The 18,592-nt window shown below is 40.2% G+C and overlaps 1 protein-coding gene across 1 annotated transcript in view; it reads left to right on the top strand.

The window, feature by feature from the left end:
- The window catches only part of PRKG1 (protein kinase cGMP-dependent 1), a 118,793-nt gene that overhangs the window by 47,306 nt on the left and 52,895 nt on the right, over nucleotides 1–18,592 (top strand). Inside the window, exon 5 of the mRNA XM_015823783.1 lies at nucleotides 4,163–4,259. Coding sequence (XP_015679269.1) covers nucleotides 4,163–4,259 — 97 coding nt within the window. The remainder of the gene's footprint in view (nucleotides 1–4,162; nucleotides 4,260–18,592) is intronic.

The following is an 18,592-nucleotide window of genomic DNA, read 5'->3' as shown; positions in this document are numbered from 1 at the left end:
AGAGAGACAGAAAGAGAGGAAAGAGAGAGAAAGTTAGAGGAAAGAGAGAAAGAGGAAAGAGAAAGAGAAGAGAAAGAGAGAGACAGGAAAGAGAGACCCTTTTGACATCTAAAATGAAGATAACACTGCATATATCCTTTTTTACCTTTATTTTATATATACACACACAAACATACACACACACACACACACACACACATACCTATAATAAAGGTAAAAAAAGGATATATGCAGTGTTATCTTCATTTTAGATATCAAAAGGGTTTTGCGGCTCCCAGTGTTTTGTTTTCGGTGGGAAACGTGTCCAAGTGGCTCTTTGAGTGTTTTGGGTTGCCTACCCCTGGGCCAGCAAATGGCCCTTGCCTACTTCACATATCCAGCTTGATGGGCTCCAGGGGAGGGGTTTCGGCAGGCAGTGGGACGCTCTCCTCACAGTGCTGAGAGGCTGAGCCGGGCAGCGCGAATCCCAAAAGAAGCACGAGGTCACCCAGCTCCCAGCCTGCCCAGTTTCGGAAGGCAGCGGGGCGCTCTCCTCACAGCGCCAAGAGCTGAGCTGGGTGGTGCGAATCTGATGAGAAGTGCAATGCTGCCTAGCCCCCAGCCTGCTCAGTTTCAGCAGGCAGCAAGGTGCAAAGCTCAACCTTTTGGTGATGTGAGGACAGCGCCCCGCTGCCTGCCAAAACCAGGCAGGCTGGGGGCTGGGCGGCATTGCACTTCTTTTCAGATTCGCACCACCTGGCTCAGCCTCTTGGCGCTGGAGGAGAGTGCCTCGCTGCCTGCCGAAACCGGGCAGGCTGGGGGCTGGGTAGCATCGTGCTTCTTTTTGGATTTGCACCGCCCTGTTCAGCCTCTTGGTGCTGTGAGGAAAGCGCCTGCTGCCTGCTGAAACTGGGCAGGCTGGGGACTGGGCGGTGTTGCGCTTCTTTTCAGATTTGCGCCACCTGGCTCAGCCTCTCAGCGCTGTGAGGAGAACACCTCGCTGCCTGCCGAAATTGGGCAGGCTGGGGCCTGGGCGGCATTGCGCAGATAACATTGATTCTCACGCTGCTCAAGGCATCTCATCCCCCAGAGCCCACCAAGCCAGATATGTGAAGTAGGTGAGAGCCATGTGCTGGCCACTTCCAGGCAATGGTGCATTTCTTCATTCCTCACGAAGGGTGACACCTCCCCAGCTGCGTTTCTTGCCTGTTTTTCTCCCTCCCTCATCTCAAATATTTTCCCACCACTCTGTACAAGGAAGGAAGGAAGGAAGGAAGGAAGGAAGGAAGGAAGGAAGGAAGGAAGGAAGGAAGGAAGGAAGGAAGGAAGGAAGGAGAGGGAGGATCTGAGGGAAGTCCTACCTTAGTCCTGCCCTGTTGCCCTTTCACCATCCCCTTGCCTCCTCCTGGCCTATCCTTGGGGTCTCCCATCCTATTGCTAAGGAAGCTTTGGATACAAAGCTGGGTCTCCTCCCATGGAGAGGGAATGGGCCTCCTTCTGGTTTTGCCCTCGTACCCATCATGAGCAACCTGCTAAGAAGAGCAAGAACAACAACAGCAGCCTTGAGGAGGAGGTAAGTGCAGCTGGGTGCCCTCTTGGGGAAGTAGGGCTAGGCTTGGTGCCGCGGGTGCTCGAAAGCCAGGCTGGGCATTTGACTTCTGGTGCCCAGGGTTCCAGGCAGCCCGCACCACCATCCAGCCCCCCCTGCATGGCCTGAGAGGAACAGGGAGGCTCCTCCAGTGGACCATGCCTTGGCACTTGCCCTGGTCCCACCCCCTTCTGCCAGAGATCCTCAGATCTGTCCCATTCCTGGCCAGGCCCCCACAGGCACCCTTGATGCGAATGATGTAAAGCTGGCCACGCCCACCCAGTAGGCCACACCCACTCCATCCATGCCCACCCAGTAGGCCGCACTCACCCTGGCCACATCCACCCAGCCCCCCGAGGGAAACCACAATGCTAATGCGGCCCTCAATGAAATTGAGTTTGACACCCCTGACCTAGAACATCTTTCTCAGACTTAACAGCACAGAACAATGAACCTCCCTCAACCCCTTTTTCCCCCTGAAGATTCTAAAACAAGCTGACCTACAAGAAATAGAAGAAGCCTGCACCACTAGAGAACATTTAGAACAGCCTTCTTTGACTTTTCTGGGCCCTGGAAAAATCTGTAGGGTCGCTACATCATCAAACATGCCCTTTATTAAATACCAAACATTTAAATCATGTCACAATCAAAGTGTCTTTTAGCAGAAAAGTGCTGTAGAAAATATTTCCTAGCAAGTATCAGCAACCAGTTGTACATAGTTGTGTATGGTTATCTGAATGATAGATCCCACTTTCAGGGACTTCTGAAAGTACATACTTCTCTATGGAATGTCCTTTCTCTGCTGTTAGGAAATTATATACAGGAGTTATTGTGAAGTTCCATTTTCTAAAGTGGGGATGGGACATCCAGCTCACTCAGGCACTAACTTAATGGAGAACATGAGAAAAAATGTATTGGGCCCCTTTCGGTATCAGCAACCAGTTGTACATAGTTGTCTATATTCTTTCTCTATCCACATATGTCAAATGTTCTTTCTTTAAGGCAGGGGTCTTCAACCTTGGCAACTTTAACTTGTGGACTTCAACTCCCAGAATTCCTCAGCCAGCTTTGCAAAGGTGGCTGAGGAATTCTGGGAGTTGAAGTCCACAAGTCTTAAAGTTGCCAAGATTGAGGACCCCTGCTTTAAGGTCTCCTTCTTACTTATTCTAAAACTGGGAGGGAGCTATCTCTTCCGACAGGAGGTCACCTGAAAAAGTTCTAGCCCTACCACCAGAGCTTCTGGGTAGGAGATACCTTCAATGGGATGTCATATTTCCATGGTAGAAAATTAATCTTCACAATAAGGGTGTTGAGTTTTCAAGCTGAATACAGAAGAACTTGAGTCTTCTAATTCTCAAACAACATTCATCCCAACCTCCTTTAGAGACCCAGCTAAGTTGTGTTTATAATCTATTTTTTAGGGTAAAACATGAACATTTTAAAAAAAAAGCAAAGTGTTTTTTAAAAGTTCTACCAGTGAGCTTGATAGAAAAACACATCTACATTACTTTGGAATAAATGGAGCTAAGAGTCTGTAGACCAAGAGCTCATCATTGATTTTCACTTCGTTGTGCCCCTTGATTAACCTGCTAATCTTATGAATAGCCTGTTTCAAAATAATGAGAAAGCACTGTCTTTCTACGTGCATTTTGGAACACTCAGTTCAAAAGAACAAAGGTATCATTAGAAAAATTGTTCATGTGTTATGCTTTTCCCCCTCAGCAAGATATTTCCCATATCAAAGTTCAGTGAGTAGATGGAACATCCTCCTCAGTTTGCCCTCATAGCCTTTCTAAAAATATCATAATCCCTAGCAAGACACTATTTTAAGGGATTCATATTTAAAGGGTATATCCATGGGAGGCTTATTTTTGGCATGTGTGCATGTGTCAGTTTCAGATGGCTTGCATAGCTAGTACTGTGTACATTTTTATTCAGAGCTACTTCACACACAGTCTAAGGGGAGCACTTCTGGATTGAGGACCACAAGCTTCTATGTGAAGTTTAAAGATGTAGGGTAGAGGAAAATGTTGTTTTAGGAACAGTAGTGCGTGCCTGAAATAATTCCTTTCAGAAATCTGTATACTATTTTCTCAGCTTATTAGATCTTATTTTATAAAACCTGGCTGAGATTTTTCTCTGGAGACCTTAATGATCTTGCCACTTTCAATAAACATTCATAGAAATTCTGGCAGCTTGTGGAGAAGGGAAACTCATTTAAAAGACTTTTATCTTCACAAAATACTAAAAAGAAAAGAAAGAAATGAAAAAATCTTCACCAGAAGACTAAAAGAAGCTGTCAAGATGTGAAATTCAATCAATAAATGCAATTGAATTATAACACAAAATGGTTGCGTTACAGATATGCTGCCCGGACATTTGGTTCTTTCATTCTGAAAAAAAGAGAGAGAAATAACTAGATTTAGAATGTGAATTCAGGACCAATGGGTGAAAAAACAAAGACTTTTTAAAAAGAAAGATGGAAATTAAGGTGGTATCTTCCAATCAACGTGTACTTCATTTTGGAACAGAGTTACATAGCACTCATGTCTACACCTCTAAGAAATTTCCATTTTTTCACATAAAAAAATCCAGATATGAAGCCGAAGCTGCCTTCTTCGCCAATCTGAAGCTGTCAGACTTCAACATCATTGACACTCTCGGAGTTGGAGGTTTTGGCAGAGTTGAACTGGTAAGTAACATTTCTTTATTTCTAAGCATGCAGAATCTGTTGTTTTTTGCTTTTGGGGGGGGGGGGTTACCTCACTTGAGGTAAATACTCTATCCCATTACAGAGGGAAAGTTAAATATTATAAAGAGAGGTTAATAAAGTTATCAGCCACTGCAGACCTTTATATTTAACTTTATTGAACAGTAGTACTTAAAAATGAAATTGAAAAAGTCCTGTGACTGGTATACAATTTCTAGTATGCTTTTATTCATACTAAAACTAGATGAGACATGGCTCAAGAAGTATATTAAAACAAGGATTCCCATGGGTTATGATAGAATTTAAGAGGATGTCTGATTAGATAAACAGATGATAGGTGGATGATAGATAGATAGATAGATAGATAGATAGATAGATAGATAGATAGATAGATAGATAGATAGATAGATAGATAGATAGATAGATTTTAATGCTATTTGCTTTGTTCTTGATCTTTACAACTAAATTCAATTTAGTTTAGTTTAGTTTAGCATTTACAATTTGCAAAGGAACTGTGAAATAAATGACAATATTTTAGTGAACTGTTACTTTTAAATTATCATTTCAGTTTTGCATATTTCTGTATTTTATCTATTTACCTAGCAGATGTAAAGATATAGATTTCGCTAAATGTACTGAATACAAGCTATAGAGGTAATGTCAATAAATTTATGTTGAGGTATAAGCACTTAGCTGTAGCCAAAAGCAGAGAAGGAAAATATCAACAACAATTGACAATCAAAATGTAGTTTTCTTGCTAAATCAAACCCTTTGGCAATATAAATATATGTTAAGAGAATGTGAAATGTAGCCGAGTAACTGTTTGTACAATTATGTAAACCCATATTAGTGGGTAGCCAAAAGCAGGTGGATGATAGGTAGTTAGGTAGCTGGGTAGGTAGGTAGGTAGGTAGGTAGGTAGGTAGATAGATAGATAGATAGATAGATAGATAGATAGATAGATAGATAGATAGATAGATAGATAGATAGATAGATAGATAGATATTTTAATGCTATTTGCTTTGTTCTTGATCTTTACAACTAAATTCAATTTAATTTAGTTTAGTTTAGCATTTACAATTTGCAAAGGAATTGTGAAATAAATGACAATATTTTAGTGAACTGTTACTTTTAAATTATCATTTCAGTTTTGCATATACTGTTTTAAAGCTATTTATTGTATTTTATCTATTTACCTAGCAGATGTCAAGATATAAATTTTGCTAAATATACTGAATACAAGCTATAGAGATAATGTCAATAAATTTATGTTGAGCTATATGCACTTAGCTGTAGCCAAAAGCAGAGAAGGAAAATATCAACAACAATCGACAATCAAAATGTAGTTTTCTTGCTAAATCAAATGCTTTGGCAATATAAATATATGTTAAGAGAATGTGAAATGTAGCTGAGTAACTGTTTGTACAATTATGTAAACCCATATTAGTGAAGAGGACTCCTGGAATATGACACCAGTCAGACTTAAGGAAACCCTATTAAGTAAAGGGATATCCTTTCCATAAAAATAGCGCAAGTAAGCATGCCTAGCATTAACCAATTCAACAAGTGAGATAATTGTAAACATATCATTTATAAACATGTAGTAATGTCATTTAAGTTCAGATGTGTTTCTTGAAATTAAACTCAGCACTGATTCTGCTCAAAGTACAAGTTGAAAGCAAAACAGAAAGACCATAAACATAATAGGGAGGGGGAAGCACACATCACAGCTAACTGATATACTCTAATACCATCTGCATGGACATGCCCCAGCCTATCACAGAGCTGTTGAAAGTGCCATGTTTTCAAGGCTCATGTAAAGGATGTGTTGGGCAGTTCAAATGTCTGGGGAGATGCTGCTCCAGAGGACAAACATCTCAAGTCTTTTTTCATTAAACCCAAAAGAAAAGTTTCTGGTTTTATCGTTATATTCACTTTGAGAATTTTCTGTATGAAGATGTGAATTCTATTCCAATATTTTTTGCTTTGTCACATATACATCATAATTGATAAAAGGTCCCCTTTTTACATTTGCATTTCCAACATTCATTTGAAATACCTTAATACATTTTTGACAACTTATCTGGTGTTAAATACCAATGATACATCATCTTATAGAAGTTTTCTTTTTGATTATAATTTAGTGTAAATTTTAAACCTTTCGTCCACATATTCTCCCATTGTTCAAGCATTACATTATATCCAGAGTTCTTTGCCTACTGAATCATACACATTCATTTTCCAAATTCAAATTCAATAATAATTTATAGACCTTAGCAATAATATGTTCATCACTACTGTGCAGTAGGATTTCCAATTCATGTTTCACAAAGTCAAGTCCATAACTTTTTGTCTGATTTAAATCTTTCATTCAATTGTAAATATGTAAACCAATGGCAGACATGCCCTTCTGATTCTAACTCTTTTTTAGATTTGAGGATAGGATCACTAAAATTAAAAGATCCAAGCCACACATAACTCAAAATTTCACCTACTCATGTGCCTGCCACCAATTTTTAATTTTAAATAGATAGATAGATAGATAGATAGATAGATAGATAGATAGATAGATAGATAGATAGATAGATAGATGGATGGATGGATGGATGGACGGACGGACGGACGGACGGACGGACGGACGGACGGACGGACGGACGGATGGATGGACAGACGGACGGATGGACGGATGGACAGACAGACAATCACACCCCCCCCCCAAATTCTTCAATGCACTTACTGAAAAGAGAGTGAGTTTACCATACTGTCCACATACTTTACTTCTGGCAGAAAATATCTAGAGCTAGGCTATAATTTTATAATACTCAATTCTATAAACACCTTTTGAAATGGGTTGGACCTTTAAAAAAAATATGATGCGGTACTTTTTTTTTACAACCCTGTAATCCTTTAATACAGGGTAGAATCAGGGCGATTGAATAGTACTAAGCCTATGTCAACTTCGCAGCAGACATTTTCACTTTCCATCCTGAGAGAGAAACATCTGCTGCTACCTAGGATTGAACTCTCAGCCTTTTGAATGGTAGACAAGCATCTTCACCATTAAGCCACCATGCTACTCCAATAGGATGCAGCACTAACTATTCAAAAGTATGCAGTCATACAGCTTTATCATGTAATAAATAGCATTATTTCCAATTCTGACCAAAAACAAAAATTAAACCTATCAGATGAATTCACAGGCATAGCACATAGCTGCAAAGGATTGGCTGATATGGATAAAGGATGATTACTAGGGAGAAGGTTGACAGGAGATGTAAGGGCTGAATAGTAAAAGATCAGGAAGTATAGCAAATGGAATTGTCATTTTTATTTCCTTATCAGCAATAACAGTCATCACTAATGGAATCACAATCATGTGACTAGGAATAATCAAAACGTGCTCCTGATCCATCTGTCCCTTCCTGTTAGATCCTCATAGTAGAACAATAGCTAACAACAACAACAAGGGAAGGGACCTTGGAGGTCATCTAGTCCAACCCCCTGCTCAGGCAGGAAACCCTATACCATTTCAGACAAATGGCTGCCCAGTCTTTTCTTTAAAACTTCCAGTGTTGGAGCATTCACACCTTAAAAATGTGTCTCTTGGCTCAATGACAGAAGTTGGAGGCTGCATTCCTGGAAATGGCCAGACCTGTAAGGACCCACCCCACTTTGCATCTTAAGAAGACAGAACTCTTGGAATATTTCTTCCAACAGGCATCTTTATTAAGAGAGAGCTGGTTGCAGGCATTCTCCTCTCCTAGGGAGCTGAGAGTTCTCTTCATTAGGTCGATCGCTTTCTCTAGGATCCAGCCCGAGTACGGTGCCCAGCTCCCTTCCTCTTCACTTGCATGCAGGGATTTCTCCATCTCCTGCTTCCATTCTGGTTGTTTGCCCCCCCCCCCGTCTCAGGGTCACCTTTCTTGATTTCTTTTCCCACTTGCCTTTCTTTCCAACGTCCATTGACCATTGAGGTTTGTGGTCCAGTGTCTCCACCACCTCTTCTCCTGAGGACTCTGACCTCTCAGATCCCGACATCTGGCAGGGTTTCAGCCGGGGCAGCGGCTCCCTTTCCGGGGAGTTTTCTCCCTTCTTTGCTCCACCGTCTGACATGGTAATTTTTGCAAAGTCCCCCGGCAAGGGTCTTCCTTCCAGGTGGACTAATTTTGCAAGTCCTGTCTAATGTAAGGACCCACCCCACTTTGCATCTTAAGAAGACAGAACTCTTGGAATATTTCTTCCAACCAGCTCTCTCTTAATAAAGATGCCTGTTGGAAGAAATATTCCAAGAGTTCTGTCTTCTTAAGATGCAAAGTGGGGTGGGTCCTTACAAGACCATTTAGGTTAGTTGTACTCAACCTCAGGAATTTTAAGATGTGTGGCTGGGGAATTCTGGGAATTGAAATGCACCCACCTTAAACTTCTGAGGCTGAAAAACACTAGCTTAACTCCCTGTTTTATTAATATATATGGGCCAAAAGAGAAATATAAAATGCCTGATTTAACATGTTTGTCTATTGTTTGTGAACAGATTATATGGAGACCGTGATGTATAAGAAATGGAATATAATTTATTTATTTCAGCAAGAAAATATAATTATGTGGCACTAGCTATTCAAATATATGCAGCCAGAAAGAGCATTATTTCTATTTTTGAGTGAAAACAAACATTTTTGCCAAATTGGGTGATATGCTTTGGACCTATGCTATAGGCAAAAGTGAAACCTCCATTCTATACATCACTACAAACTATATAGTTTTCCTGTATAGTCTAATTCCATAAAATTATCATTTGTAATATTTACTTTTTGAATAGCAGTAAGTAATTGCCAGTGATATGTTGATATATTCACAGTATATTTGAATTTTTACAGTTTTAATATTGCCTCTGCCTAACAAGGAGGCAGGACTTAACCAATCTTAATTGATCTCACAAAGTTAAACCAAATCAGAACTGGTTTGTATTTTGTATTTTTATGGGAAATAAGAAAATTGCAGGGCTATAGACTGGAATAAGATATTTAAAAAAGAAAGGAAATAAAGGAAATTATAAATGAACTGCATGGAAATTTCCACTTAGGGAAATATCCACTTAGGCTTTACCTTTTAATTGCTATTTTTCTTAGCTTTCTAAACTGCAGGGTAGATTAAAATGAAACCAGGACAATCACACAACATATTCTGTAATAGGTTTGCCATTTTTATTTTCCTATTTTGCCACAGAAATACGGCTGTGGGAACTATAAGCTTATTAAAGAAAATCAACCGTCATCATTTTCATAAGCACAATAACATTAAAAGGTTAATATGCTTCTAGCATAACAACAGTGAAAATTGGAACAAAAACACAGAAAAAGTAAAAATATTTATTTAAATAAGGTTTATAGCTGATCTTGAATTTTATGGAAGGAATTATTCTACCCTCAAGGTACAACTTCAGTGTCATATAATCAGTGAAAACTGAGATACCTGTGGTTCAGACCTAGTGTTTTTGGGCTGCCTATCAAGCATGCACAAACTGTGGTTTAATGTTTAGGTTTGGCTTGCATAAATACATGGATAATACCCCAAACATGTTTGTGGGTATCAGCTGTTTTTAGAATGCATTCTCTGAACTAATGTGAATACAGGTACATATCTATTAAATGAGACTGGTGTTTAAATATTTGTCAGTTTCAAAACGATTAGAGTGGAATTGTTGACACGGGCAGCATTTAGGATTCTCTTCAGCCGGGGGGGGGGGGGAGCAAAACCATAGGAAGACATATCTTAAAATCTGTTTAGTGAAAAATGTGAGCTGTCACACAGAGTAATGGGGTCTCTCTTGGGTAATTTGCTTGTCTTTATAAGTTAATGGACATTCCCAATAGACTTGAATTAGTATTCATAGAGTTTTCCAGCTTTTTTTTTTTTTTAGGAATCTGACCCTAGTTTCATATTGCATTATCACTATGTGGGTACTATTTTTGTCTTTTTCTTCATCTCAAATGGCTGGCAGAATCTGTTAGGTTAGGAGCTACTGTATGAGAGTAATACATAAAAACAGAGAGCTGGATTCCTAGGCTTAGTTCTTACAAGTATCCCTTGGCAAAGTCCCTTTTACATTTTTTTGCTGAAAAATGTAGGGCAACAATAAACCTAATTAAAGGACAAGGAAGATTGAGATGATATATTTGTATCTAAATAAATAATTTTGGTTGCAAATAACATAAAAGACAGACGAATGACTCCTGGGAATATCCATAATACAAAATAAAAATGCGAACACCAGGAGAGTATAAGACAATTAAAAGTTTAGTAAAAAACCTTTAAAAACTTTTAAAAGCATACAATCATAGGGGCCAAGCTTTCGTCAGATCCTTCCGACATCCTCAGGGCACAGAGTCAATCAATGGGAAAAGCAGTTATAAATAAACCGACGCCTGCATCCGGGCCCTAGATCTCGTGATAGGTTACCACGGCCCTATCACGAGATCTAGGGCCCGGATGCAGGCGTCGGTTTATTTATAACTGCTTTTCCCATTGATTGACTCTGTGCCCTGAGGATGTCGGAAGGATCCGACGAAAGCTTGGCCCCTATGATTGTATGCTTTTAAAAGTTTTTAAAGGTTTTTTTTACTAAACTTTTAATTGTCTTATACTCTCCTGGTGTTCGCATTTTTATTTTGTATTATAAATAATTTTATACTTCCATAATACTTCACTCTGCATAATAAATGTTCTGTTTGACCTGGCACACAGGTGCTTTCTATGCCTACAGCAGTGTTTCTCAACCTTGTCAACTTCAAGATGGGTGGATCCATCATGCTGGCTGGGGAATTCCAGGAACTGAAAATCACACATCTTAAAGTTGTCAAAGTTGAGAAATACTGTCCTGGGTTATCTGGGGTCAGATCCCATTTTAGAAGGCAGCCTTATCTTTTGTAATCTGAATTTTGACTTAATATTAGTATATACTTTCTGTCAGATTCTGTCAAACACCTTTTCTGCCATGGTTCCCGCCCTCTGAAACTTTGTGTCCCCCAAGGTAAGATCCACCCTTTTGGTGTCCCCAAAGGGCCTCAAGACTGGGCTCTGCCAACTGGCCGAGGGCCCCAGTGGGGCATATCATTCTGGACATTATTAATGGACTAAGAGGTGATTCCATCTCTTCCCCATGTGCATCTTCCTCTCTTCTTTTCTGTTTTGTCCATTTCAAACCCATTTAGTGTTAATATTTATTGTTTTAATGTTTCTTAATATTTTTATTGATTGTAAGCTACTTAGAGTAGGTGAGATGGGTCACATATAAGTTTAATAAATACATTTAATAAATAAATGCTGCTGCTACTGCTGCTGAAACTATTACAATGAGAAATCAAACCACACTTTAATTTTGAAATAAAAAAATAGAAACTCTCACTTCTTCTGCCAAGTTCTTTCCCCTTCTGTGAAATGTACTTACTGTAAAATGTTGGCAACCCATCCTCAAATCATATCTCAGTTTCAGAGCCAGGAATTTTTTTTCTAAGAAAAGTTTGGAAGAAACAACTAAATTGCTGTGCACTTCTATGGAAAAAAAGCAAAGTACTGCCTTCAAGGTGGCTGTTCACTTTTGCCCTCTACACTTATCTAAATCATTCTGATTTAATTGAATGCTGACCATTTTAAATTGGCCAAGGGGAAGAAACATTGAACTAAATGAAGAAGCTCAGCATTATGTTGTGGGTGCAGTTGGCCTTTACATATGTTAATCCCTTTGGCAGGAGTGATACTTTCTTTGTCTTTTACTGGTATTTCTATGCCGCTGTGCTCCAAAACAGTTCCCAGAAGTGATCTATTTAAATTTCTGCACTTTATCTACTGCCTCAACTCCCAAGAAGTATACAGGCATAAGTTACCTGATGCCAAATTCTCCACCCATCCAAATCACTGCCATTTTGCCAATTCATAGTGAGTGCAAACCATTTGGAAAAATCAAAGCATATAACATTGCTTATATCATCATCAAATAGATAGTTCATTTTCTAAGGTAAACAAAGCAAGCCACGCCCAGTTGTGTCTCTTATTCTCCATCTTAAGAACAACATTATAAAAAGGATGACTTATATTGCACACAATATACCCAGCTATCAGACTTGGCAGCATCCCTATCACAAATTTCGACTCAGTTTCCAAATACTGTAAGTAAGGTCTATTTCAAGAAATATCTGTCTCATGTTTCTTTCCCAGCTGAAATAAAAGGTAGTCATATAAGACCATCAGACATCCTGTTTTAACAGCCTCCTAAAATAAATATATAATTCCTGATTTGGGATTAAAATTAACTACACCAGCTACCTCAGATCAAAATCCTCCGAAGAATTCGTGCTACTTGAACATTTTTCAAGCTGTTGTCTGCAGAACTATGGACAGCTCCAGACTGAGGCAAGCTAATATAAATCCCAATGGCCTCTGTGTAAATTCCCAATGGAAATAAAGCTGAATAAATCTTCAAGTTGGATAAGTCTGTATTATCAGAGCCAGAGTCTAGAATGCTATCAAGTGAGCCATAACCCTGTCAGGGCATTGAAGCCAAGGGACAAACTGAGGAGGCAGAGCCTATTAATGTGTCAAAACATGCCAGAAAACTATTACTGGAAGAGTTGGAGGAACATTTTATTGTAACAACTTACTGGAATACTTTGAAGCTTCCAGACAAAGCTCTTATTGTGCAATTATTCTGACACAAGTGTAGTGCTTTGTAAGGGTTTCAAATGATATTATTTTCCCTTCATGAAACATACACATTCTTTTTCCCACTATTCCTTTGAGCACCTTGTATTTGTAGAATAGCTTTTGATTCATTTCACCGAAGGCTATTTGTATGGACGTACTTTGAAACAGAGATGAGGAACCTATGGCCTTCCAGAAATTGTTGCATCAAAAGCATACCTACCTCATTACTGATTTTATTCCCCAGACTGGCTTCACTTCTGCCAATGTGAAATGCTGAGAAGAAGGAATGAAAATCATTGTCCTTGCCTCGAATGACCAGTAAATGTCCTGGGCACTATTTTCATGAAAGATTCTCAGAGATGAGTAAGCTGGCTTTGGAAAGTTTGCCTTGGAAATTGGTTGGCATTCCATGGAAATAAAAATCTTCAATGTAGCAGTCACTAGGATTATTCTGAAATTCAACATCTCAAATGCTGAACTGGAATTCTAGTCTTAAAATTCAGAAAGCTAAACAATGCTTTACTGGCAAAATTGGACTGTGTTTCTGTCAGATCAATAAGGGCCACTGGTTCTTTTGATGAGAAGTGATATGTTTTGTTATGTCTTGGCCAACTTTTCAAAAAAATTATTTGAGAATGTGAAATCCCAAGCATTGCAAATCTATCTGTTATTCTTAGAAAACCAAAAACAAAGTATTTTTTGTAATAGAAAATACTGTGGCCTTGTCAATTAAAAAAAGGACAGTAGAAGAAGGACCATATGTTTAAACGTTTGCAAGAACTCATTTCTCCTCCAACTTTTTGGGAAAGTTAGGGACTGTAATGGAAAAAAGGTTACAATTTGCTGATATTTCTAAAAACTACAGAGAATTGGAATAGAAGAAATATCTAAAACCTTTGGCTGAAATTGTAGCTTGTTTTCCTAGGCCAACCTTCAGTCAAAGCAATTGATTTTGAAAAGTTTTCCATTAAATTTTTGTGCTCACAGGAACATTAGTTGGTAGCTGTCTGGCATGATACCTATTATTAAAGCATAATTCGCTGCTCGAGAAGTTGTGCCATTTCTATACTTTATATGGATTTTTCTCAAAGCACAAGCTTCAACTTAATAGAGCTTTTTCATCCATATTCCCTAATACAGGGCTTTTCAACCTTTTCACCCATTGTACCACTTTTAGGATATGGCAACATCCGAGTACCACCAGTCGCCTAGCAAGGTGTCAAAAACTTGATGAACAAAAAAAAAAAAAAAGGAAAAAAGTGATAAAGTACAGGTAGTCCTTGACTTACAACAGTTTGCTTAGTGACTGTTCAAAGTTACAATGGCACTGAAAAAAGTGCCCCCCAAGCCACAGCCGAGCAAGACACCTGCCTGCCCACCCAGCGACGCTCTTCCTCCTGTCCGAGGTTTTCATTGTTGTGAGCATTTCTGTTGAGGATTGGTAGTGGGGATGGGGTGGGGGATGTTTGGTATTTATTCCCCCCGTCTGCTGGGTGGTTGCAGCAGGTTTTGGTCACTTCACATGACCCTGGGACACTGTGACCATCATAAATATGAATCAGTTGCCAAGCATCTGAATGTAAACCACAAGACACTGGAGATGCTGCAACATTCCAGCTGATCAGCGCTTCTTCTGGGCTCAGCAGAAGCACCAGGATCAGCGCCAAGCTCCAGCTGGATCCTGGCACTGATCCTGGCACTTCCGCTGAGCCCTGACAGCCCTGTAGCTCCAGCCATCTCTCTCTCAGGCTTGTGCGGTTCTGCCACCGGTTCAGCTCATTCCCCTCCCCTGCTACCACTTTTCTAGGATGGTCGCATACCACCTGCCAGGTGCCAATGTACCACAGGTGGTACCCGTACCACTGGTTGAAAAGCCCTGCCCTAATATATATTCACATATCAGGTGTTATTTAGCAGATGTTTTTTAAGATATACTTCAGCCATTAGCTTTTTATGTTTGTGCTTCCCAAGTTGTGGCCTTGGATTCAGGAATGTAGACATAGTTTCAGACACATTCATTTTGATGGCTTCACATAAGACTCAAATATCAATGCAGTATCTTCTTTATTGTTCCATTAGTGCTTCAAGTTCAAATAACAAACTTTATACTCTCCTTCATAAAAGCTTTATTATAAACTACTGTATCCTCCCTTTCCTCCCTTCCTCCCTTTCTCGTTCTCTCTCTTGCCTTATTTGTTATTGTATGTGTTGTGTCCCGTGCCTGCAGAAGCAGGCGCGGGAAGTTGCAAGAGTCCCAGGCAATTGCAAAAGCTGCCTGGGACCAGACTGGCCGGCGCCGGCCTTGCGTGCATGCGCAAGGCGGGAAAGGACTGCCTTGTGACTGGTGGGAATTGCCCGGGGATCGGAGGGTATATATAGAGGCTTGCGCGCCTCTGGGCTTGTCGTTGTTCATAGAATGGAAGCAAACAATAAAGACTTGTTGGAGATGCTTCGTCTCAAGCGCCATTATTCTCCGGACTTAACACTGGCGACGAGGATGGGATTCAGTCTCTACAGCTAGGAAAAGCTAGAAGACTCACCCAAAGAAGTCCGGAAGAGAAACGGCGTGGAAGTCAGCATTATCCTGCCAGTACGAAATCGCTGGAGGGTGCGTGCGGCTGAAGAAGAAGAAAACCTGATCCTCGATCATGGTGAAAGTTGGGTGTTTATTGGAATTCGACGTCTCTCACCCCGAGAGGTGGGAATCTTATGTGGCAAGAGTCGAGACGTATTTCCGCATAAACCAGATTCGAGAGGAAGGCTTAAAGGCTGCCACATTGTTGTGCATTTGTGGGCAAGACGCCTTTGAGATCGCCGAGAGCTTAATCACCCCGGACTCGATGGAAACGGTATCATACGCCGATCTGAAGAAAGTTTTAAAGGAACACTTCCAGCCCAAGCAATCTGTTATGGCTTGGAGGCACACATTTCAACAGAGAGATCAGCGAGTTGGAGAATCAGCAGAAGACTCTGCAAGTGGAGTGGTCAAGAATTTGCGGCCCACTCAAAGCGCTCCAGTGACTGCAACCATCCACACAAAGGTGGGCAAGCGGTACCAAGCAGCTGGGAGGAGGTCCAAGGATCGTCAGGACAAGGGCCCAGCTGAGCTTCATTGCCTCGAACATGGTGGACGCCAGAAGCGTGCGGAAATAAAGGCTACATCGCTGCGAGTTGCCTGGGTCGACTGAAGGAGTTTCTACTAGACAGCATGATTCGCCACGCTACTGCGGCTCCTTCACACCCTTCTACCAAAGGTGGCGTCCATGTCAGGCGCAGCATTATTTTATCTAGGGGGGAGGGGTGTTGTGTCCTGTGCCTGCAGAAGCAGGCGCGGGAAGTTGCAAGAGTCCCGGGCAATTGCAAAAGCTACCCGGGACGAGACTGACCGGCGCCGGCCTTGCGCACATGCGCAAGGCGGGAAAAGACTGCCTTGTGACTGGTGGGAATTGCCCGGGGATCGGAGGGTATATATAGAGGCTTGCGCGCCTCTGGGCTTGTCGTTGTTCGTAGAATGGAAGCAAACAATAAAGACTTGTTGGAGATGCTTCGTCTCAAGCGCCATTATTCTCCAGACTTAACAATATGTGTATGTACAGGTAGTCCTTGACTTATGACCACAATTAAGCCCAAAATTTATGTTGCTGACATTTGTTATATGAATTTTGCCCCATTTTATGACTTTTTTGCCAAAGTTGTTAAATGAATCACTGCAGTTGTTAAGTTAGTAACATGGTTGTTATGTGAATCTGGCTTCCCCATTGACTTTGCTTATCAGAAAGCCACTGCAACCATCATAAATATGAATCAGTTGCCAAGCGTCCAAATTTTTATCAGTGACCATGGGGATGCTGCAATGGTTGTAAACAGTGGTGGGATTCAAATCCCTGAACAACTGGTTCTCTGCGTGGATGCAGGCCTGGGCCTCCAAGGCCTAGAACGGACTTCCGGAAGTGGCATCCCCGCACTTCCGGTGGGCCGTTCTAGGCCTGGGAGGCCTCCTCCATGCCTCCCAGGCCTAGAACGGACTTCCGGAAGCAGTGTGCATTCAGCCGGTTCTCCGAACTCAACAAAATTTAGCTACTAGTTCTGCCGAACTGGTGCAAACTGGCTGAATCCCGTCACTGGTTGTAAGTATGAAAAATGGTCATAAGTCACTATTTTCAGTGTTGTAACAATGAACTGTTGTAAATCAAGAACCACCTGTACTATGTGTGTGGGGGGGGTGTAGGGGTGCAATTGTCATGTTGTGTCATTTGTTTGTCACTCTTATAAGAGACACTTTGGTATTCTAACTCTGTGAGACACTTTATATGAGATGTGTGATTATCATGGTAAGAATACATTGATTTCATATTCCACTAACTTTCCTGAGAAAGCCTCTTTCTGTCTCCCACATGGTGATAATTGGAATGGCCCCAACAGAAAACTGTTATTGCAACTCCAATAACTTGATGAATGATAACACAAATTTTCCCAACTGAATCAATCTGGACATCACTACAAACTTATGATTTCTCTAGCTGAGAGTTATGCTCTTTCCAAATTATATTAAAAATAATTGATTGTAGATACAGTACATTCCAATCAGATACATTTATTCACTACTGAGACTACGTGATGTTCTTGTGCCGGGATTTTTTTTTTATTGCTTCTGCTAATCCAGCAGTTCATCTACTAGTGTTACTATAACTCTGTACATGTCTGGTATTGCTTAAGTGCTGCTATAAGTAACAGCTGTTGCTAATTTTGGCTGTTCATATGCCTACATTGTTGACGTTCAGGAATGCAAAAGATGCATTCTAAATACAAAGAAAAGGAAATGACACTGATGATACTAACTGGATATTATAATTACTGACAAAAAGATGTACTGTAGAGTTTTGAGTTGAGCTCAGATTGCATAGAAATTATTTTTGCTCTGAAAGGAAGCAGATCTAGAATTAATCATTAGGAAAGCCAAACATTGCCCAATGTGGATCTGTCTGACCCAGCCACATTTACAATAAATCTGCTACAGAAAGAAACAAGTGCCTTTAAATATAAATATATCACAATCATAAAAAGCTCCCTTCAGTATAGAGATAAAGCCAAGGGTAAAACAACTGTTGTTTACACAACAAAGCAAGGAAGATCAAAACTGAAATTTCTTTTTGCAGCAATTGGAACAAAATGTCTATCTTGTTCAAGGAACACAAGAAATCTGTAATCTGTACAATTATGAACATTAAACAAAGATGCACAACACGGTGGCTTCATTCCTAGATAATCAATTTTCCTTTTATGATTCTGTAGAAAATATTTCTATATTTTAAACTCTGTTTTCCTTTCTTTTTTCCCAAAGAAGCAGGACTGAATTATGTACAGTGTATCATATTATGACTTTTCTTTTTTTTTTTTTTTTCAATATAAAATTTTATTATTTTCATCATAAAAAAAAAAAGAAATACATCACAGATATTACACAATGTTATATCCCATCCCCCCACCCCCCGGACTTCCCAAACCAAACCTAGGCTAATATTCAAATACAAGTAAACAAATATTAATATCTCTAACTCCAAACTCTAAACTTAAACAATCCATCTCCTCCGTATTAATAAAAATTATTCATTTAATTA

This window comes from Protobothrops mucrosquamatus, unplaced genomic scaffold (assembly GCF_001527695.2).
Source record: "Protobothrops mucrosquamatus isolate PMUCROS unplaced genomic scaffold, P.Mucros_1.0 scaffold1986, whole genome shotgun sequence".
Lineage (NCBI taxonomy): Eukaryota > Metazoa > Chordata > Lepidosauria > Squamata > Viperidae > Protobothrops > Protobothrops mucrosquamatus.
This window is presented reverse-complemented; position numbering and strand designations above follow the sequence as displayed.